The sequence below is a fragment of the Echiichthys vipera genome (assembly GCF_963691815.1).
Source record: "Echiichthys vipera genome assembly, chromosome: X".
Taxonomy (NCBI): Eukaryota; Metazoa; Chordata; class Actinopteri; order Perciformes; family Trachinidae; genus Echiichthys; species Echiichthys vipera.
In genome coordinates, this window is record NC_139825.1 from 28,200,696 (window position 1) to 28,223,930 (window position 23,235).

Here is a 23,235-nt window from a genome sequence, read left to right on the forward strand (position 1 = left end):
TTAGGTCAGATGATGCCATGACAGAAAATGCCTAACTGGGGCTAAGAGGTCATTGTGACCCTGCAGGGGGCTTTAACAGCTCCTCAAATCCAAACTGTATCATCATGTCGTTCATGCGACAGAACCCTGGTCTGCTCACAGGCCCCTGTGTTCTGCCTCCAACTGTATTAATATAGAGCCAAACTCAAAGCTCATGGTTTGACACTAAACAGAGAGATGCCCAGTTTTGGAGAAGCCATTTTTCTCACCTTACCTTGCTCATACTTTCCCAGGTCTGACACACTCATGCCGTTAGGAGCTTTAGCCTGTCGTCATACCACAAAACCGCCCTCCACCCACCATTTTCAAGTCAAACACACATACAAAGCCTCACCTGCTTTTTTGGAGTTGGCGTCTGGCGGGCGGCTCCCTCTCTGGCTGTGCTTCACAAAGGCTTTTCTGGGAGTTTAGAGTCAGTCTGTGAGCGCCGAGCTCAGTCGTGCACGTGTGATGCTTGTGTGTGTGTGTGCGTGAAGGTGATGTGGGGACAGTGTGTGTGTCTGACTGTGTGCGTAGATGACTGCACTTATTTTAGCAGCGTTCACGATGAGCTGTCAGTCCCTCCGACAAGCAGGGTGTCTAATATTAACCAGTGAGGGGGCTCAGCGGCCTCTGATCTAAACACACAGGTTCACCGCAGGCAGACTCCAGACCAGCCACGGTATTTCACATACACTACTTACACACACTGGGACATTCCCGTTTTGATGCACAGACACACACACACACACACACACACACACACACACACACACACACACACACACACACACACACACACACACACACACACAGAGGAGACTGCTTCTCTCAGTAGATAAGGAGGTGCATGATGTGCTTCACTTCATTACAACAAGTGCACATTAGAAATAAAATTGCTTCCACTGAAGACGGTTTGATCATGCCGCCCTTATTATTGTTATGCAGCCACAAGATCCTTTTCCCCTTTTCTTGGTCTTACACACATACAAACGCGCACACACGCACACACACACACACACACACACACACACACACACACACACACACACACACACACACACACACACACACACACACACACACACACACACACACACACACACACACACACACACACACACACACACACACACACACCAGACAGTTAATTATAAGTAATCAAGATCAATCACCCATATAAGCCATTATATATATCAGCTTTCTCATTTGATGTTTGTATGTGTGTGTGTGTGTGTGTGTGTGTGTGTGTGTGTGTGTGTGTGTGTGTGTATGCATGCGCTTGCGTGCGCGCGCGTGTGTGTACTGAGCCTGTGAATGTGTGTGTATTGTATTACTAGAGAAAGCAATACCAGCTTGAAAAGGGAACGGTTCCATGTTGTGCCCCCTGGTGGCACAACATGGAACCGTTCATGGAGTTAGAGAAAAGCTTTATTTTAGCTGGAGATAACTGGTAACATTTGCAGTGGGTCCACTCAGAATGAACACATTGTCCTGTTGGTCTGAAGGTTCTGTCTTTGAGAAATACTCATCACCATTAATCTCTCAAATGCAGCTCGATAGCTAAAAAAAGGAAATCCCTCACTGATTTGAAGATACATAATTTGTGACTCCTCTTTGTTGTCATGTTCTACTCATCTTCACCTTCTTCTTTCTTTTCTTTTAGCTCTAATTCTCAATTAATCTTCCAAAAAATAAATAAATTAATGTAATTCTTCATACTCTGAGCTTCAGTCACTTTAAATATCAATGCATCATCTTCTTTTTTCCTCTCTGCATCCATCAGTCTTGTTGACAAGGGAGGAACAGAGGCCCAGGGTTGTGTTACCACAGTATCCTGGCACAGTGTCTGGAGTGGGGTGATAGTGGTGGTGCTGCAGGGTGTGAGGGGTACCAGCAGGCTCTGCTGCCCCAGGCACGGAAGCCCAGCCTGGCCAGCGGTTAGCCAGCACATCCCTCTCCAAAAACACTGTGCTCCTTTGAGGGAAGTGTCATTCATTAATGTGTGCCACAATAAGACATCAGATTAAAAACAGACATCTAACTCATCTTTATACCACCTTTTTGGTAGAGTATGCTGAGAACATTCGAGGCAGATGTCTTATCTGGCACTTTCATTTAATGCACACACTGATTTGAATATTCATGATGGACAGATAATATGAACGGAAGCCAAATCCCTGAATGGTCACTGCAAAACATTTTGTTTTAGTTTGTTGATCACATCATGTATAAATCCAGGTGATACCATCCATTAATATGTCCAAGTTAAAGGCAGAGCTTGGTTAAAAAAAAAAACACAAAGTTTTTGTGAAAAATGTTTTCTTTTCTAAAACTTTCACTATATACTGACATCACCATGCTATAGGGTGACCAGACGTCTCTGGTTTCCAGGGACAGGTCCTGTTTTCAGTGACCTGTCTCTGGCTACTGTACGGAAATGTCCCTGGTTTTCACTCTGAATGAAAGATCCGAAAATGGAATTTAGGAAAAAGTGAAAAAACGTAAATGTTGACCAAACAACACATATATTTGTGCACCCTACTACTCGCACAGGCTAAAGCCAGGACAAGCGCCTCCAGCCCAGAGCTCAGAGCAGAATGCCCATCTACAGTGCCCATATTTCTGGTATTTTGATTGCTGGAGTAGCTGTGTGGTAGAATATTATTTTCCCTTCGCGAGAGGCAGCTATAGGTACAATACAGCATACATATCATTGATTGGATAGGTGAACCAACGGTGTTCTTGTAAGTGTTACCGTTTATCATCTATGTATAGCTATTGCTAACATTATTAGCAGCGCTGCAACTAACAACTGTTTAGCACGACACTACGGCACACAGTTTAATTATTATGACATTTCAGTGCCACTATAGCTCCTTGGAGGTAGTTGGTAACTTGTCATTAAATAAAGCTTATTATAAACGATTCATCAGAAACTTGTGCCAGCCTGTCAGTGTCAGTGATGACCAGTGATGCCACTAACACATTAGCCTACTTAGTAACTCTGCTCTAAACCGACTCCTTTGTTTTCAGAAACCAGTAAGCCAGTCTAACCTGTTACTATTTCCAAATCAGTTGTCAGATTAAAGTCACTTATCTAAGTCACTGTGTGTTACTGTGGTGACAGACCCACCTCTTTGTTGTCTTGAGCCTAGTTGGATTTGCTCTGACAAGACATCTTCCTCCAGTGGCGTTAGCATGGTTCAAATGCTTAAAGCTAAACAATCTTTAAAACAATATTCCAATAACAGCGGGATGAACCAAAAGTTTAAAAAGTCTTCCCTTCAAAATGTGTCGGCTACATATTACATACAGTTTAGTTTGGCTCTGGTGAAGACAGGGAAACTTGAAAGCAGATGAGCATCTGTGTATTCTTCACAGGTTATGCCACGCCAGTGAAGACACATGGGCCTATATTTCAGGCCTATAAGAAAATTTAAATTAAAAGAAACAGACAATATTAATACACTGAATATACAGTATTTTTACATTGTGTTTATGAAATCAGGCGTAAGGTATTTTGGTTCATTTGTCATTTTTAATTCAAAATGGATTTATTTCGAGTAAGGGACCATTCACAATGATACATTAATATTGTACAACAAGAAGAGAAATATCATGTCAGGTTGCAGCTGTTCGTTTTTTTTCCACCCACATTAATGTAAAACTGATTCAACCACCTTAAAACCACATCTTTTCTAAAACCATATACCCAGAGTTAACGTTCAACATGAACTGGGACATTTCAAACTCATGTGGTGTAAGGAGGAGGCCTTAGTTACGGTGAAGTGTCTGATACCTGTTTATTTCAGCTGATTTTATGGCTTTATTGCAATTTAGGAGAAATATGGTGAGAGAAACTGCTTTATGAATGGTAAGGGCCGTGTCCACGTTTTAGTTTATCAAAGACAAAAACACAACATGTTTTTGAGGCTGAAAAAAACAAAACCAACTTCAGCTTTGAAGGTCCCATATTATGCTAATTTTCAGGTTCATACTTATATTTTGTACCAGAAAATGTTTATATGCTTAAATGTTTAAAAACAAATGCCTGTATTCACCCTCTGAAACGTTTAGTTTTAGTGCCTGTCTTTAAACCCGGTCTGCTCTGATTGGTCAGTATTTCTGGGGGCTTCTGCACCTGCGCTCTCTGTCACTGCAACCAGGAAATTACTGTGACAGCAGCACTTTCTATATAGTACAGCTGTGACATCACAACCGTACAGAAGTCCTGACGGCTTGTTTAAAGACACAGTTTCTGAAGAGTAGCTGTGTGCATTTCTCTGTCCATTGAGTGTGTTGATACTTTCACAGCATTTATGTAGCACATTGACCTGCTGTATAATCAAAAAAAGACATGGAACACTTTTTACAATATGGGACCTTTACTGAAGATTTACTGATCATCCAGCAAATCTGCCAAAAATATATGTTCTGGTTCTTGCTCATATTTAGTTCAGTTATGAAGAAGACCAGTATAGACCAATCGCTGACCAACAAGATGGTCAGGTATTTCCTACAGAGCAAGAATATGTCCTGCTTCCACATATAAACCGTTTGAAGCCCCTCATCTCTCATCTTGACTACTGGTGCGATAGAATAAGTGTGTTTCTGTTTAACACCAGGTGGCAATGTTGCTAAGCAAAGAGGAGATCTGGGAAATTATTTCCCCCTCTGTCTTGCTGGCACTTTCACATGAGAAACTGCAACAGCATCACAAACACAAAAAGGTATTCTGTGTATGAGAAACTACAGAACAATAGATATTGTGCTCTTTATGAAAATAAACAGTTGAAAAGAATAACTGGGCCATGTGTATGTGTAAATTGCTGGGTGAGAGCGTAAATTATGCCATATGTATAAGTATTTAAGCCTTATATATGATTTCTTTCAGTGGTTTTGATGTATAAAAAATTACAGCTTTCACTTACAAACTGTTAAAATATAGATTTTTAGGGTGGTTTACATTCACTCAAACCAAAAAATCTCTTTGCAGTGCTTCTTTTCAACAGTAGGGGCACCGTAATTGAGGTTGGAGGTCAAAGGACAAAAAACAGACTACAGTGAGAAGAGTTTGAGAAATGTACAGCCTTTTTTTTATATATATAACTTCACAAAACAGTTTTAATGTAGAATATTGAGAGTATTCCCCATGCAGGTTCAACATCAGTGTGTCTGCAGTAGAAAAGGATTCACTGATGAGACTGCATGAAAGAAACAGGAGGAGGCGAAGAGCTTTACGGCCCGCAGTAGAGGGGACTTTATATTCTTTAATCTGCTCTCATTGTGATAAGGTTGTGCATGTGGGCTGTCGAAGATGAGGAGGGGAGGAAGGCTGAGGGGGGAGGAAGCAGGAGTGGGTGAGGTTTCGAAGGTGTGTGATTACAACAGGCCGTTGGAGGCTCCCCCTCCCTGACCACAGGGACACCGAGAGACAATATTTGTGCCTGCTTTTAATACTGGTCCTGCAGAAAACCAGAGTAAAGCAGCGTTCCGTTTGAAACCGGAATTCACCAGAACAAGTGTATCCTGATGTGGTGAGGAGCTGGGGGGAGGAGGGGGAGGAGGGTGGGGAGGACACAGAGAGCGCCATGTGGCAGGCCTCACTCCATCTCGTGTCACTTCTAGATCTGAAAAACTTTTTTTTTCAGGGAGGGACACTAGAGGCTGAGTTATGTGTAAAATGTTCTAACACTAAGTAACATTGTAATTAACTAAAATATGTATGTTATTGCAGCGGCTGCTTGTTGTCTGCTTGATGCTAATGCACTCATTTCCCCCATATGGTTGTAAATGGTGGCAGTCACACACTTATGTGGCACTGCAGAGAAAAAGCTGGATTACTTTAATGATCAGTCTTTGATGGCGAGGTTATGAGAATTCAGTACAAATTAAAAAAAAAAACAACAACAACATTACAGCAGTGTGTTGTGAGCCCTCAGCCGTGCATGACTGAACGACAGCAAACTAAAGTCTGAAAGTGCAATTGGCACACACCTTTAGCTGTACACACCATAGCCTTAAAATGTTGTATAATGTCAAGGTTTGAAGAGTCAAGATAACAAAGTTTTCCAGCATCTTATAAAACCTTTCTCAGGAGCAGAAAGAGCTCAAAGGACTGCCGCTGCTTCCCGGAGCAACACCTTTTCATCTTCATGTTAGCATTTCCTTGCAATCATAAATATTATAACTATGATCATTCTCAACTTTGTAAGGTGATGATATGTTTTTTATGACTTGTTCCCGTTGTTCCCAAGTTGTCACCATAAGTGGTCACTGTGAGGGAAGCAGGTTGTCTTCATGAGTATATGTCAGTGTTTATTTCTCATGTGTGAGTTTGAAAAAACAAACAAGCTTTAAAAGTGAATGTCTGTACATACTTCCGTGACCTCTACTTAAGTAAAAGGATAAAAGATATATATCCAGAAAGACTGATAAAAACAAGACAATATTTGGTGATAATGCTGCATATTGCTCTCTTTAGTTCCCGTTTGTATCAGAGTCTCTGCTGTTTCCATTATAATCCACCAAACTGTCACTCTGATATGAAGGAGAGAATGAAAAATACTGTAGCGAGAGGAAAGGTGACGATTGAGAGATTGAGTATGCTGATCAGGCAGACTCTATTTCTGAAATCAAAGGATTATCTAATCTGATAATTCAGATTGACACAAACACACATGAAAGGAAACCACCAGGTCAGAAGCAGCTCATCGTAATCCACATGAAATACCAGGAAGAAATGTTTGACAATTAATAAAACCAACAAACATGCACATTGTGTTTGTCAAAAATTATACTCTGTGTGTGTGTGTGTGTGTGTGTGTGTGTGTGTGTGTGTGTGTGTGTGTGTGTGTGTGTGTTCTGTGTGTGTGCCACGACTCTTCGCAGGTGCAAGAGAGAAAGCAACAGAGAGAAACACTGCTGACCATTAGGCTGCTTTACCACAGCCTTCATACTATACATCACTTTTTCCCACACACACTCACACACTCTCTCTCTCTCTCTCTCTCTCACACACACACACACACACACACACACACACACACACACACACACACACACACACACACACACACACACACACACACACACACACACACAAACACACACACATAGCTGCAATCGCATTACTTCAACATAGGGATAGACAGAGGAACAGAGCAGTGGAAGAGATGTATCAGATCCTGTTTATTTATTGTGTGCGTGTGTGTGTTTGTTTGTGTGTGTGTGTGTGTGTGTGTGTGACAGGCAGGATGGGTTAGCTCTAGAGAAGCAGCTTAGGCAAAGCAGCAGACATTTCTTCATAGAAGGAGGAGGGAAGTCAGGGGATTTATAGACTTGCAATCAATGAGGATCAAAAGCAGAATGAGCATAGAGATGCACACAGAAACACACACAGTCTCAATTTCTCTCTCTCAGAATCACACACACACACACACACACACACACACACACACACACACACACACACACACACACACACACACACACACACACACACACACACACAGAGAACTCAACCTTTAGACAATGTAAAAGCACACGGAGGCTCTTACATACTGTAATAAAATCTTTGTCACTTGAGGTGTGGACACGTCATTTTCCTTCATCTCTTGTTGGAGTTGTAGGCCATCGCTGTCGCCCAGTTTTCTCTGTGAAACCTGGACTTAATTAGTCTGGATGACGGAAAACATGAAAAGACCGAAAACTGACTGAAAATGACTGAAAACATGAAAAGACCGAAAACTGACTGAAAATGACTGAAAACATGAAAAGAAAGAGACAGTGCTGCTCTATCTGAGCTCCATGATAGCTTCATGCCAGCATCAGTCAGTTGTTTCACCACTGTTATCGAGACCGAAATATTTAACAACCACCAGGTAGAAAATATAGTACAGTCATGGTTCCCAGAGGATGAATCCTATCGGCTTTAGTGATCTCCTGACTTTGCATCTAGCGCCACCAGCAGGTCAAAGAGTTCTCTTATCCTGTGAAATTACACTAATAACTGCACTATAATGTTCTCCAACTGGGTTCACCTCACAGTGTGAGTACTTAGCTCAGGTGAATTCAATCTCAATGTGCAATACTTTTATTTTTCTTCTGTGCCTTAGTGTAAATTTAAAATATTTGAAAACATTGTACATATTGTTCCTGTTATTCTTATATTTTATATTTCCCTGTGTTTATATTGTTCATATTTTTTCTACAATTCTACAATTTATTGTTTCTTAGTGATGCGTCTTCAATGTTTGCTATCCACTTGCTGCTGTAGATAGAAATTTCCCCTTTGTGGGACTAATAAAGGAATATCTTATCTTATCTTATCTTATATCTCAACATCTACTCAATGAATCAGCACAAACGTTTGCAAATATTCAAATTCAAGTCCCCATATGCAGCTTTTCCAGTTCTCTGTCCGGTATTTCCACGTATTTCTCGACCAGCAACGGCCTTCACAGTCCTAATTACACACATTTGAACACACTTGCTCACAAGCACACACACAGACAGACACACACTCCCAAAAGAACTGGATCCACTAGAGACAAAATAAAGGCACGATGTCTGAAATGGATGAACACTCTCAGGTTGAGAAAAAAAAGGCGATGTTTGGAATTCTACAACTCCCTGGACAGCTCCAGTGAAACAGAGTTTGATTGACAGGTTGTTAGTGACAAGGTGTTGTAAACCTTCCCTTCCTGCTGCTCTCTAGACAGGAAGTGAAGTAGTGAACCTCTGACCTCTAATGATTTTGTAAAGATTCTTCTCAAGACTACACACAGTGAGTAGATCAAGTAGGGACATTTGAAAGATACTAACTTTCAGTGAGGTGTGTACAAACCAACTGTAACAGGAGAGTATATTGATGCAGTCCAGTTTGAACAAAAATATATAAATATTGTAAGATCTGATCTTTCATAATATGCAACTAGTTCATACTGAAAGTGAAGATGGACAACCCATCCGTAAATATGCAGAACAGAGTTTGGTGGACTGGACTCAAAATAAACCCAAATATTCAGGTGGTATAAAGTATCAGCTCTACAGTGTAGAAATACTGTGTTACAAGTAAAGGTCCCGCATTCAGAAATGTACTCCAACTGAATTTCCCCTCAGCGACCAATAAGGTCTGTGTTCAACCTGAATCAAAGTAACTACGTAAAGTTAATAAATGAGAGGCGTAGAAAGCACAGCATATGCCTCTGAAACAGAGTATAAGTAGAAGAAAATGGAAATATTCAAGTAAATCATAAGAAGCTCAAAATTGAACTTAAGTACAGTACTCGAGTAAACATACTTAGTTACTTTACATCACTTTCAAATCGTCCTTACTTTTGACCTGTTGACTCACACTCTCTCCCCTGGGGGATGTCGTGTTTCTGAATTAATTTACTCATTGTACTTTACCTCTATTGACACTGACAGCTGAGTCAACCAGTGAATGTTAAATTAAATCAAATTAAATTAAAAAATATAATCACATTAAATTAAATATGAAAAATGTAAATAAATGAATAATTATATCAAGTCCAATAAATATATATTTTTTAAGAAGTGTAAATAACAATTAGTATGGTTAAATTAATTAAATAAAATTCATTTTTATTATTGTTCATTATAATAACCTAAGCTTTTAAAAACAAATTTAATTTAATCCAATGAAATTTCCTTTTTTTAATATATTAAATGAAACAGACGTCCTTTGATTATGTATTTCTACATTTACTCTGAAGGTATTTATTTAATTTGGTGATTATTTTGAATGTGCAATAAGGTTCATCAGCACTATAAACAACATTTTTCTCAGTGCCCAAGTGGAGAGTTGTGCAAACGGTTATCTCTGGTGTTATTGGATTGTTATGATTTGTTGGTGCCTAGATTTGGTTATTATTAATTCACCAGCCATCAAAAGATGCTTTTACGGTTCAAGGTATCTATTATCCCAGAGGGGCAAATTGTTGCACAGTCATCAGTTACCATATGACAATAGACAACAAATCCCCCCAAAACACACAACAATAAACACAATAATTACAATAAATACAGAGAACACATCATTAGTTGTTGTTTAGAAGATGTGACGGGAATTCAAATTAACATGTTTTGTGTTTTAAAACAGGGGACAAAACATATTCTTTATCTCCTCGTGATGCAGAAGTTTTCTTAATCTTTGCACGCAATGTACAGCCCAGTATATCTTGTGAAGATACTTCCCTTTATCCTGTGATACAAGTGGGACCGAAATTTATAATTATGACTCTGTGTCATACTTATAATCTGTATCTGTTGCTGTAAACGTCATGCCAGCTGGGCTGTTTGTGCTATCTGTATTTAAACTCCACAGAAACTGACCTTCAGGGCAAAACTTCCAGACAGGAGCCGGTTGTGCAGGTGTCTTGAAGACGGCTTTCGTTGCAAGGAAATGATTTGGAATAAACTCACACGGAGAAGCCGATAATATTGTCTCTTTATCTTTCTTCATTGACACAAACTTGCTTTCTTAGACACTGATGCAATAAGGCACATTACCAGCAGCAAAGTGCTGACTGTGAGTAGGTCTTTCTGAGTCCTGGGCCCCCTGAACGTCTCTCAGACTTATGTAGGAGTTACTTTTACTAAAATACTTGGTGAATTATTCTTAAACCAAAAACTTACAGTCAGAGTCTTGTAGTTATTACTGACATGCCCTTTAATTTTTTAGAACTTTCTCCAAACTCTGCAGCAACTTTAGCTCTTGGATGTTTATGTTAATACGGCCCGTGAACTATCAGGCTGCTACCCCAGAAATTCTCAAATCTTTGGATCTATATGATCTCGATGACGTACATCCCTGCTACTGACGAGATATGATAATCTAATCTTTGTTTTTGTCTCGAGTCAAGAGTGACGCTTGGTTCACAGAGAATAAAAGAGGTGAAGGAACTGCACTTTTAGATGGATAAGACACAAGTGTGACAGACACATACAATTATAGTGCGCAGTGATGGTTAACCAAAGAAAACCACGTTCACGTTCACCACGAACATGAATCCTTATAATCTTAAAGGACAATTCGGGGAGATTTGTTGTCTGCTGTGGGAGGTTTGCATCTATCAAAGCATGTCAGCAAAGGTCATCACTAGATAATGGGAAAAAATGGGAAATGTTCTGTCACTGTAGGGTGAAGGAGGAGAAGGAGGAGGAGGAGGAGGAGGAGGAGGAGGAGGAGGAGGAGGAGAACTCCAGGTTGACTTGACTTTATGTTTGACCTTTTCGGGAAGGAGAACTAATCCTTGAATATAATAGACTGTAAGATATGGAAAATGACTGCACTGTTATCTCTGTTACCCTGGAGACCATCAGCAGCACCCAGGGCTGCTGCAGCTGCCAAGTTATTAAGAATCCAGTTTGTATATAATGGAAAAATACCTTTTCTGCCACACACTCATGCACAATGCTCTTATAATAAATATGTTCCTCTTCATTCTTTGTCTAACAGGGCTCTGGCTTTTTTTTTTTTTTTTATCTTTGTGTGAAGCATGCAACTACAGCTTTTGTGTTGGGGAAAAGGGTATTTTCTTCCATTCGCATGTTCACCTTATTCATAGTGTTTTAATTTATGTTGTATGTCTTTGTGTCTTATTCAAGACAAACCAGAAAGGAGAAATAACGTTTTTCAATTTTCCTTCATTGAAATGTGGTATATGTAAGAAAGTAATATGCTTTGAGGAAATTATTTAATTTGTCAAAATAAGATCTCTTGACGTGAATGGCCTAATCAAATCACCTTCTCTGTTTTCATTACTTAAAGGAAAATAATACTTATAATAAAACTGATAAAATGGAAATAAAATCAACCCCACACTGCCCCTGCCCCATGCCTTCAAACATCCAGTAAATCTAAAAAGCATGTAACCAGACCTAAACCCATGGTTTAATACCAATTGCTTGCGTTTGCTATTTGCAAAATGTCTTACACATGGGAAAAAAAACATTATTTAAAAATATTTTTCTCCCTGGATGGAAGCGTCTGCGCCTGTTTAACTGTAAAATCCAACATGAAAGAAATAAGATACCACAACAAAGAACCGGAACCTCAGATGGCTCCTACAGATAACCTAGAAATAATGGAAAAGCGAGCTGTATTTATGCTGTCTAAATACACCGAATAAAGACTTTGCACATGCAGAACATTAAACTTGTAAATAATAGCCAACGCCATCACCCCCCCCCCCCCATGCAGCCCTCTAATCTATCTATCTATCATTTACACAGATCTGCTCCAGTAAATGATGCATCCCCTGCATTAGATGTATTTGTTGTGCGAGTTTGAAAAGGCGGCGATAATCTGGGAGAGAGAGATAAGAAATGCCATTTATTCCGCGGCACTTTGGAGCCTATTTCCCGGGCCGATCAGCCCCCATTCTCCCCGACACCTCCAGCAGCTCGCTGATAACGATTAGGCTATTTATTATCTTCACAAAGAACAAAGATTAGCCAGCACCGATGAAAAATTACCCCGGGATGGGTTTTAATCAGTGGGACCCAAGGATCCTACCAGCATTGGATTTCTCTTTCAATCTGGGGGAGCGACTAAACACACACACACACACACACACACACACACACACACACACACACACACACACACACACACACACACACACACACACACACACACACACACACACACACACACACACACACACACACACACACACACACACACACACACACACACCCATAATGCAGAAAACTATGAGTTTGATGCACCAGTGTGTTTAAAAACAAGCTAAACTAATACTACATAAAAATTATATATATATATATATATATATATTATATACAAACAACAAAACATTAACAAAAAACATAATAATAGCTTACTAATACTATGGCCTAGCCTGCTAATAAAATAATAATAATAATAATAATAATAAAATAATAATAATAATAATACTAATAACCAATCATACTTCAAATGGGCTTTTAATTAGGATGAATAGGCTACCAATAATAACGTTTATACTACCTATCTACTGTGATTTTTGTATGATATACCACAGAGACATTTCATTTTTATCTTTATTATGAGGTAAAACCACTTCCTTTCAATGGCAATCCCATAATGAGATTCTCAGGGCTGAATCGGCCTACGACCTCTCTCTTTCTCCTGCGCTCGTGTGAGAAAAAGAGCAGTAAAAAAGGGGGAGAAAAGAAGGGCGGATTGAATTAATGTCAAATCCTAAAATGGAAGTGGATGTTCGCTGACGATAAGGTTTTATCGCCACGCCAGATCAAAAGGGCTCACACTCAAAGCATGTGTATTTCCACATTATCATGCTGATGAGCTCTAATGCTGCCACACTTGTCCCTCCGGTATGTTCCGCTTTCTTCAGTCTATACGGTAGATTTCCTCTTAATACAGCTGGAAATTAATCGTTGTTTCTGAGTAAAGAATGACATTCAGTTCTTTACATTGCAGCGTGATTAAAATACAAACAGACCAGATTTATCTAAATAGCCTAGTGTATATAAATCATCATTAGGCTACAGGTTCTGTTTACCATGGGATTGAACTATTAAGGGCATTATTTATAGTGAAATAAATATGTTAGTATATAAATGCAAAAACAGCAACAACAAACAAACTAAAAGAGAGACAGATATATTGATAAATAAACAATTAATACGATTAGATAGATAGATAAATAAATAGATAGATAGATAGATAAATAGATAGATAGATAGACAGACAGACATGTAGACGGATAGACAGATAGACAGATAGATAGATAGATAGATAGATAGAGAGATAGAGAGAGAGAGAGAGAGAGAGATAGATAGATAGATAGATAGATAGATAGATAGATAGATAGATAGATAGATAGATAGATAGATAGATAGATAGATAGATAGATAGACAAACAGACAGACACATAGAAGGATAGATGGATAGATCTAGATTTTGATCGTGCACAGACTGCACAACTGTTTGGCGGCATTTTTATTTCTTGATAAATAAACTTCACAGCAACGTGAGCAAATACAATTTTCTGCTGGTATGTTTCTGGAAAACAGAAATTCCTCGTTGAGGACAGTTGAGGTTGCTGATCTGATCTAAATAATTTTTAATCTAATCTAATTTATAATCGAATCTCTATATAGTCCACGTTGGCAGTACTTGGTCACGCTGTGCTTGTTGGCCGTTTCTTCGAAATCACAGCAGAGTCGGGACGATATACTTGATCTATTATTAATGCCACAGTGTAAATGTCAGCTGCAGTGTCCTTCCTCGAGTTCATCCGCTGGGACTGAGACAGACGCGTCTCTCTCTCTCTCTCTCTCTCTCTCTCTCTCTCTCTCTCTCTCTCTCTCTCTCTCTCTCTCTCTCACACTCTCTCTCTCTCTAAAAAAAGTTCATGTCCTGATTCAGTTTTTTTCTTCTTCACTAAGATGCGCTGACGTCAGGAAACGGCGTCAAGCAGTCGGCACTGTCGGCCGGCCGGGGCTGCACGCGCTCCCTCTCCAATTATTGTCTGTCAATCACGCGCGAGTGTGGAGAGAGGGAGAGAGGGAGGGAGAGAGAGAGAGAGAGAGAGAGAGAGAGAGAGAGAGAGAGAGAGAGAGAGAGAGAGAGAGAGAGAGAGAGATTTTAAAATGTTGGCTGAACTTTTACGACCAAGAACAGACAAGAAAAACAGGCAAGAAAGGATCAACATCAGAACAACACACACTCTTGGTTCTTCACTTGTTTGTACATAACATGGATGAATAATTAATCGGTCGCAATACAAACAATTTGCTAATAAGAACACTTTACTACGTGCAGATAAAGACTCTTAAATGAGTGTGCTTACACGTGAGTGTTTTATTTAGGGGACACTGTTGCACATCTTAAAGAAATTGTTACACATTTATTTCACAAAAAAACAAATTCAGAGTTACCAGGTAAATATTAGTATAATCATTTTCCTGTGATTGCCCTGCTTTGCCCTTTTAAAACAGTCACAGACCAATAGCCTGCAAGTTTATGGGGAAATAAGCTATAAAAATGTTATGCAGCCTATTCATTTTAAATGGATATTATGTTAGGTTTCAGGGAACATTACACTGGTGATAAAACATTATTATTCCATTGAGCACAACATTGGCCTGTCTGTCCATATGAGTATGATAGAAGCATCTTAGTGATTTTCTGGTGTAGGGGAACCGCCTCTGAGGTTTTGCAGAGGTGCTGTACAATTGGCTGAGTCAAAGCTTTAATGGAGACTCCGCCCATGAGCTTGACAAGCCTGCCCCGCGCTGTCAGCCACAGTATACGTGTTGCTTTAAGTCCCAGTGGACGGAGTTCACTCTGACAAACACCGAGCGAGACCTGGAGAGGACCTGCAGCGGCAAACAGGGGACAGGCTTTCCAAAAGAGGCGCAAGCTGATCGGACGCTGTGGAAACAATTGCATTGGCAAAGGTACGGCGTTTATACTACTGTCATACTGGGTGAAGCATGAGTGTTATTAGGGCAAATGTTGTGGGTGAGCATGAGGGGAGGGAGGTGGTAAATCTGGTGGTCAGGATTTTTCTTTTTAAATCTTAAATTGCATGATGCACCACCGGAACTCAGAACACCCCGTTAACATCTGATGTTTGCTTGTTGCAGGTTTTCCAGAGTCAAACTCAACTCGATCCTCAGAGGGATTTAAGGAACAAAAACAAAGTTCTCTACTGTAAATGGACACGGTGAAAATCCCGTAAATAACAAATATTCTAGACCACCCCTGTCCCTGGATATTCGTTTTAAAAGCGCGCTACAGAGAGCCACAAAGATGGATGTGGCTGCTGATCAGCCCCGCTGGATGCATCCCCATGCCGTGCTGAACGGACAACACCCGGACTCTCACCACCACGGCCTGGGGCACAACTACATGGAGCCCACGGCGCAGCTCCTGCCTCCAGATGAGGTGGATGTTTTCTTTAATCACCTGGACTCACAGGGAAACCCGTACTACCACAACTCTGCCAGGGCCAGAGTGTCCTACAGCCAAGCGCACGGTAAGATGGAGCTGAAACACAAGAGTGCAACTTTCACTGATTCAAGACAGAAACTGAAAAGTAAAGCAACATTAGCCTATTTTTTTCTGGAATCAGTTTCCTATACGTGGTAAAGATGTTTCTGATGATAACACGTTAATGTATAATAATATAATATATACTTTAACGCAATTAAAGTATTAAACATCATGTGGCAGCTTTCGGCATTAAAATGTAAATTATTTTCTTGTCTAACGCATAAACACAATTGTCACATATTTTAAAGTAGTCTATAATGTTATGTCTATAAATAGGAAATATATTGAGATTAAAATAGCCTACCTAAATATTTTGTAATTAATTAATGTTTTTTTAAATGCACATGTTACTTTAGGAAATGCTGGTTAAATTATGTTCTATGTTTGGTAATTCATGTTACTTTATTTAAGTTTAAATCAGGCCAGTGTGTCCAGTGAATCAACAAGTCTTGGTTATTTTTGCATCCACAGAAACACCATCCTGTGTCTCTAAATGCTGGAACAGCCTGCATCGTCATGTATAATTAAAAAGTCTGGTTTTGTGTTATTTCTCAGCTCGTCTGACGGGATCTCAGGTCTGCAGGCCTCATCTCATCCACAGCCCCGGGATTTCATGGCTGGACGGAGGGAAAGCGGCCCTGTCGGCTCACCATCACAACGCCTGGGCCGTCAGCCCCTTCAGCAAGCCGAGCCTGCACCACCATGGCTCCGCGTCCCCCGGCGGCCTCTCTGCGGTCTACCCTTGCAGCAGCAACTCAAACACGGTCTCTGCATCATCGCTTACGCCGCCGTCCCACTCCAGTCCGCATCTGTACACTTTCCCCCCTACGCCACCAAAGGACGTATCCCCGGACCCGGGGGCCGCGTCTCCCTCCGCCACCCTGGACGAGAAGGAATCTATCAAATCCTACCAAGTGTCCTTATCGGAGGGGATGAAGATGGAGGGCTGCAGTCCGCTGAGGAGCAGCCTGGCCTCCATGAGCGCTCAGACCCCCTCCACCCACCATCCCATACCGACATATCCCACCTACTCTCTCCCGGCACACGAGTACGGCAGCAGCCTGTTTCACCCGGGCAGCCTGCTGGGAGCGTCACCCGGCTTCAGCTCCAGGAACAAAGGCAAGACACGGTCCTGCACCGGTGAGTCCACTGCAAAAACATAACAGACTAATCCCAAAATTTAAAATAATCAGAAAATGTTCAGACAGTATTTAGACTTGAATGCGGTCTGTGAGTTTATATAACAATCTTATCATCTGCTGCTCTATAGCGAGTCAGCGGTAATTAAACTAAACTCTCAGTTACTCAAATATAAGTAACTGAATGCATCTCTGAAATATCCAGAGATACTCTACTGTGCACGGTGTCTCTGTGGTACAAAGATGAGTTCATGGACCTTAAGTGCAGCTCTGCATCGGTTTGTTTTTATATGTCACATTCTCTGCAAATAAGGAGATTATTCCATTATCTTGTTACATGATGTCCACACACAAACACACGCAATTAAACCCTCTATTAGAAATGAAGTGGTCTATGCATCTTAAGCAGATCTAAGATTATTATCACACATCACACATCACACATTTTTAATAAGCCTAAAAAATAAAGACAATAAAATGTAAATTATTCAAATTAACGTCTACCAATAATGACATGTCATGAATGATACTCTCTTGCTTTATTGAACCATTTACTGTTAAAAATGATACGATCCTGAACCATTTAAAATATTCCAAAATGTAACCTGATTTATTTCTTCTGATTTATCCACCAGCCTGTTGTAATGTGCAGGCTGTGATTTGAGCCCCATCATGCTTCTTTATAATTCTGAAAATAGTATAATAATAACAATGGTAATATTATTTTTCAATAAATGCTTGCAGATGCCAAAGCCTGCACTTGACAGTCCTCCAACACAGAGCGACTTTGGTAATCCTTTTTTGTTAAGCCTGACTCTGTAATTACGCCTGAGCTGGCTGCAGCAGAACAGTGAACTGGAACCAGACCAGAGGTGTGAAAGGAAGATCCGCAGGCGCACAGAGACAACAACCTCAGTATTTAGGCTTCTCTGTTACATAAGACATTAATGCATTGTCCTGATTGTTATTTGATAACAGAGCAGGAGAATCAGCTTAACAGGGAGATAGTGCAGGGTAACCTAAACTCACTATGAATAACTTGTGTTTTATCAAATAAGAGCTGATGTACTGGCTGCAAAATGTAGTGTATGCCTTCATTATAATTACATGTTATGTGTCTTTCATTTGCTGTTATTAAGTAAAAATATTTTCTAAAAGTATTGTCCTAAATCATTTTTTTGTCTTTAATGGTTGTTGTTTAAAGGGTAAAATGCATTCAGCTCAACATTTATTTGCTACAGGACATATATTTTGTATAAGTGAAGCATATATTTGCTCATGTTATACAGCAAACTTTTGTTCAACTTTCTCAATATTTGTGCTTCTGGTAATGCACTGTTGTAACAGAGTCACTTTATATGCCAGTACTCTACTGTTTCTTTGTCTTTACTCTCACAAACAAAAGAGTCAGTGGATAAGAAAGTTAAACACATTGTGTACTTCATAGCTGAAGGTGTTGTTCGTGGAAATGCATTGCTCAATCTGATTCCTGCACAAATGATCATGGGTGCACACATAATTATTCACAAAAGTACATAAAAAAGTAATTCCTGAAAAGATGATGAATATAGTAAAAATACACACAATCGTAATATTTATCTAAAAGAAGAGCATGGGGCATTTGGATTCTAGCCAGGTATCAAATTTGATTTCACAAACATCTCTGTGTTTTCTTCTTCAGAGGGCCGTGAGTGTGTGAACTGCGGAGCCACATCTACACCTCTGTGGAGACGTGACAGCACCGGACACTACCTGTGCAACGCCTGCGGACTTTACCACAAGATGAACGGCCAGAACAGACCACTCATCAAACCCAAACGCAGGCTGGTGAGTCCCATCAGTATGACAGAGGAGCTGTGTGTGTGTGTGTGTGTGTGTGTGTGTGTGTGTGTGTGTGTGTGTGTGTGTGTGTGTGTGATGAAGGCAGTAAATAAAAAGAGTGTATGTTGGAGGGAGAGGGGAAGAAGGTATACAATTCCAGGAAAGTTATATTTTCCCAATCAGTTTCCAGGGATTGTGTTTCTCGCTCACTTCTTGCTCCTTCATGGCCGGCTGTTACCAGAGTGGACTGTCTGTGTTGTTTCTCTTATCATTATTACTGCTACTTCTGATACTGTCATTGATAGCAGGGCCAGCACCTGATCCTTCAAAAAACCACAGGTCCTCGCTGACAGTTTATGGCTCATAAGGCTTCTGTGTTCAGGTTTTATTTATTTATTTGTAGATTGTGTTTAAAGTAAGGGTTTGTCCAGTGAAAACCACGTGTCTTCAAATTTGGTGATTTTTCAAATAAACTAAAGGATTAAATGCTGATTTTTAGGTTTAAATAATTCTCCTTATTCTTAAACTATAACAAGTCACTAAAATGCAAAGTGCATTGTGTGAAAATCCATCGCCAAAAAGATTGAAAGAGATTTATAGCTATAAAAAGTTAACATTTAGGAGATATATTAAAATAAACAAATAAAGCACAGTGCAGCCTCACTTCATGTCCCAGTCATCCTACGAAGAACTTTAAAACTGTAAAACCACTGTTTACAAATGCAATAACAGGTTAGGGGGGGCAAAATGTTAAAGGGCAAAATTCAGTTTTATTTAAATACTTAAAACCCAATCATAAGGTCTGCTACAAGCTCTTTAAAATGACTTTATTTACTTTTTTGGACTTTGGCAGGAAAAAAGATTGACATAAAATAAGTATTCCTTATCATAATAATCTGGGAGTAAAGCAATAAAAATGTGCAGCCTCAGTGTATTCACAGCGGTTGTGTTTGTAGTTGTGTGAAGCACCAGGAGGCAGCTATGAAACGAAGACAGTATCTGCAGAGTCAACAGACACTGCTCATTAAACCAGCAGAATAGTCTAATTAACAGTGTGGCAGGCAGTCAGACTTTCAGGAATTATGGAAATGTTTTTATTTTGAAGAGAATCGACTTTGAAAAAAACGAGACAACAGACACAAAAGTTGTTCTTAAAAAAAAACAGCCTTTTGTTATAAAATACGCAAACGCACGACAGAAGTGCGCAACTTCAGACTCAGTGAAGGAAAAACAGATACATTGATAAAAGGCTACCGTTTATCAAAGTAGTAAAACTAATCGCCAAAGATAATCTTTTGCGAACATAGCGATTATAATTTAGAGTCAGCTATTATCGATCAGAAAAAAATATTATTCACCTGATGAGTCTGTTTGTTGACGAATGCCGGCGGATGCGAGTCTCAATGCGACAAACGGGTCTGAATCTACTAGATACTGACCTGCAGACCACGTATGCAAACAGCTGTCTGCTTCACACATAATATATGAGCGTCTTATTTCAGCGTCAGTTAGCTATAATAGCATATAATACTGCCATATATCAGGCCTGGTTCCCGTATGGCTCGGTCGGAGCTCGCAATGCCCCAGAGCGTCTTGTGTTCAGCAGCTTCCAGTTGTTTCCTATCCGGATATCTGACCGATCCAGATAAAGCAGCGGGACCAGCGCCTGTTTCCTCCTGCGGCCTCCTAACTTTAGGCTCACACCTCATTTCATAGTGGTCAAGCTCTCTGTCTATAGCAGAGAAAGTAGCCAACAGCCCTGTGAACCTTTTTAAAAAAAGAGCACTGGGAAAGTTATGGAAACTGATGATTGACCTCACAGGACACCCACTTGATTTTCAAAGTATTTATGGAAGAACAAGGGAAAAAATCATTGGGATGATGATTATATACATGACTAAAATGATTTCATGCATTGTTAGACAGTACACTCATTAGGACTTTTGACTGTGCAGATTGATGTATTTATTTCCTGGAAAAAGAGCTCAGTTAAAAGCGTGAAATACTCTGGGGTGAAGCCTCTCTGGCTGTTAGGGCTCCTCACTCATCAGGTGAAAAATAGTAGGCTACCGTATGAGCTTTGTGAATCCAGCATTTGTAACAACAAACTGTATCAAGGTAACATGCATATATGTGAGTTATCTTGTTTGTATACTTTCATTGGAAATCTGCTGTCAAAATACTGATGAAAAACTCCCACAGACAAATGTCCACCATGTCAACGAGAGCTGGAACATTGAGTCGATTAAACAATTTGTCACTCGATAGAAAATTAATTGGCAACAATTATGTTTTAATCATTGAAAATTACAGAGATTTACTGGTTCCAGCCTCTCAACGGGGAATGTTTTCCGATTTTCGTAAATTGGACATCTTTGGTTTTTGGACTGGTGGTCTGACAAAACAAGACATTTGAAAATGTCACATGGCCTCCGAGATCTTGGGATGGGCATTTTTCGCAATATGCTGAGGTTTTTATAAGCCAAACAATTAATATATTAAATAATATGTGCAACCGCTAGTTGTGGACTTAATGTCATCAAACAGTTTAAGTCAAATCTCCTACATTGTACATATTGAAATACATTCTTAAATGTATAACTAAACCGACCCCTGCTGTGTCTGCTTGTGCTGTTGAGCTCTAATTAAAGCCTAATATCTTTCCACAGTCTGCTGCCAGACGAGCAGGCACCTGTTGTGCTAACTGTCAGACGACCACCACCACACTCTGGCGGCGCAACGCAAATGGAGACCCCGTGTGCAATGCCTGCGGCCTGTACTATAAACTGCATAATGTAAGTCTTTGACTGCTGATCACTAAGTTGGGCCCGACAGGGTCAAGTAGACGGGAAGTAGGCAGGCAGGTCACAGTAATTGTTGAGGGATAAGAGAGGCAGAGAAAGAGAGAGGGGGGGGGGGGGGGGGAGAGAGAGAGAGAGACAGGGAGAGAGAGGGGGGGGGGCTGCTTTACTCTCAGAAACTGTTGGACTCGTTGGTGTTTTCTTTCTTTGTCCTTTATTGTTTCCATGGTAGGCGTAATCCCCTTGAGAGTCACAATGGTGGGACTGTTGTTGAGTGGGTCCGCCACAAGGCTCCATATGAATTGCATTAAGATTGAAAGCATCAAAATAGATAATAGGTACTAGGGATGCATATTTTTAAAGGATGAATCTGATGTTTTTCTTAATGTCGAGAAATCATATATGAATTCTGCCGAACATACATTATTGGTGTAGCCAAAGCCTGATATAGCTTATTTTTTTGTGCCTCAGACCTCCATTGTCCAAAAAATATTTAAACCCATGAGCCACACACTTCCACCATTCTGGTGACAGATATACTTACTAGAGCACCAAATGTGTATTAATCCACAGTCGAAAATAGTCCCGGACAAGTTTACTATATATTTTGTGTAACGTTCACAGTGCCCAGCTGTTTTAGGAAATTATTTTGCCTTTTTTATGAAAATATAGACTATTTCTTTACCCTTTAAGGACATACCAAACTTAAAAAAGAATAATCCATGTTTAAAAATATATTTGATTAAATATTCATAAAATTTCTCGTTTTAAACTTACCCTCCAAACCTTAACCAGGTCACTCACCTCCTCGCTTCTCCCTCTCTACACAGGTGAACCGGCCACTGACCATGAAAAAGGAGGGAATACAGACACGCAACCGAAAAATGTCCAACAAATCCAAAAAAGGCAAGCGGGGTTGCGACAGCTACGAGGAGTTCTCCAAAAGTCTGCATGACAAGAGCTCTCCCTTCAGCTCTCTGGCCGGACACATGTCCATGGGCCACTTGCCGCACTTCGGCCACGCTGGACACATGCTTCCCACGCCTACCCCAATACACCCTTCCTTTGGGCACCCGCACCACAACATGGTGACGGCCATGGGCTGAGAGCGTGAGGAGACGGGTTAACATATAAGAACGTTTTGTGAACCTGAGATGGTTGTGTGAACGGGGATGAGGGTCTAACTATAGGACAGGTGTACAATGTTACAGACATGCAGTTTGCGTGTCTTCATCTTGATTGTCTCTTGAACAATTAAGCCAATGCTATGTTGGAGAACAGATATATTGTGGGAGGAAATTACCTATTTACTCCTTATCTATAGGTACCTATTTTGATGGAGGAAGACAGAGAGGCACCCCCATGTAAACACAAAAATGTCATTGCACCTCGTAAATTT

The 23,235-nt window shown here is 40.3% G+C and overlaps 1 protein-coding gene across 2 annotated transcripts; it reads left to right on the forward strand.

Annotated features, from left to right (window-relative positions):
• Positions 1 to 15,832: 15,832 nt before the first annotated feature.
• gata2b (GATA binding protein 2b) lies at positions 15,833 to 22,942 on the forward strand (the record flags this gene model as incomplete). Of its 2 annotated transcripts, none has more annotated exons than XM_083939910.1 (5): positions 15,833 to 16,058; positions 16,631 to 17,227; positions 18,896 to 19,041; positions 21,705 to 21,830; positions 22,667 to 22,942. In XM_083939910.1, the coding sequence occupies 5 exons, from the start codon at positions 15,833 to 15,835 to the stop codon at positions 22,940 to 22,942; spliced, it is 1,371 nt and encodes a 456-aa protein (XP_083796036.1). The 2 variants fall into 2 exon arrangements, with proteins under 2 accessions (XP_083796036.1, XP_083796035.1); XM_083939909.1 differs by having other exon boundaries at positions 16,631 to 17,215.
• Positions 22,943 to 23,235: the final 293 nt, after the last annotated feature.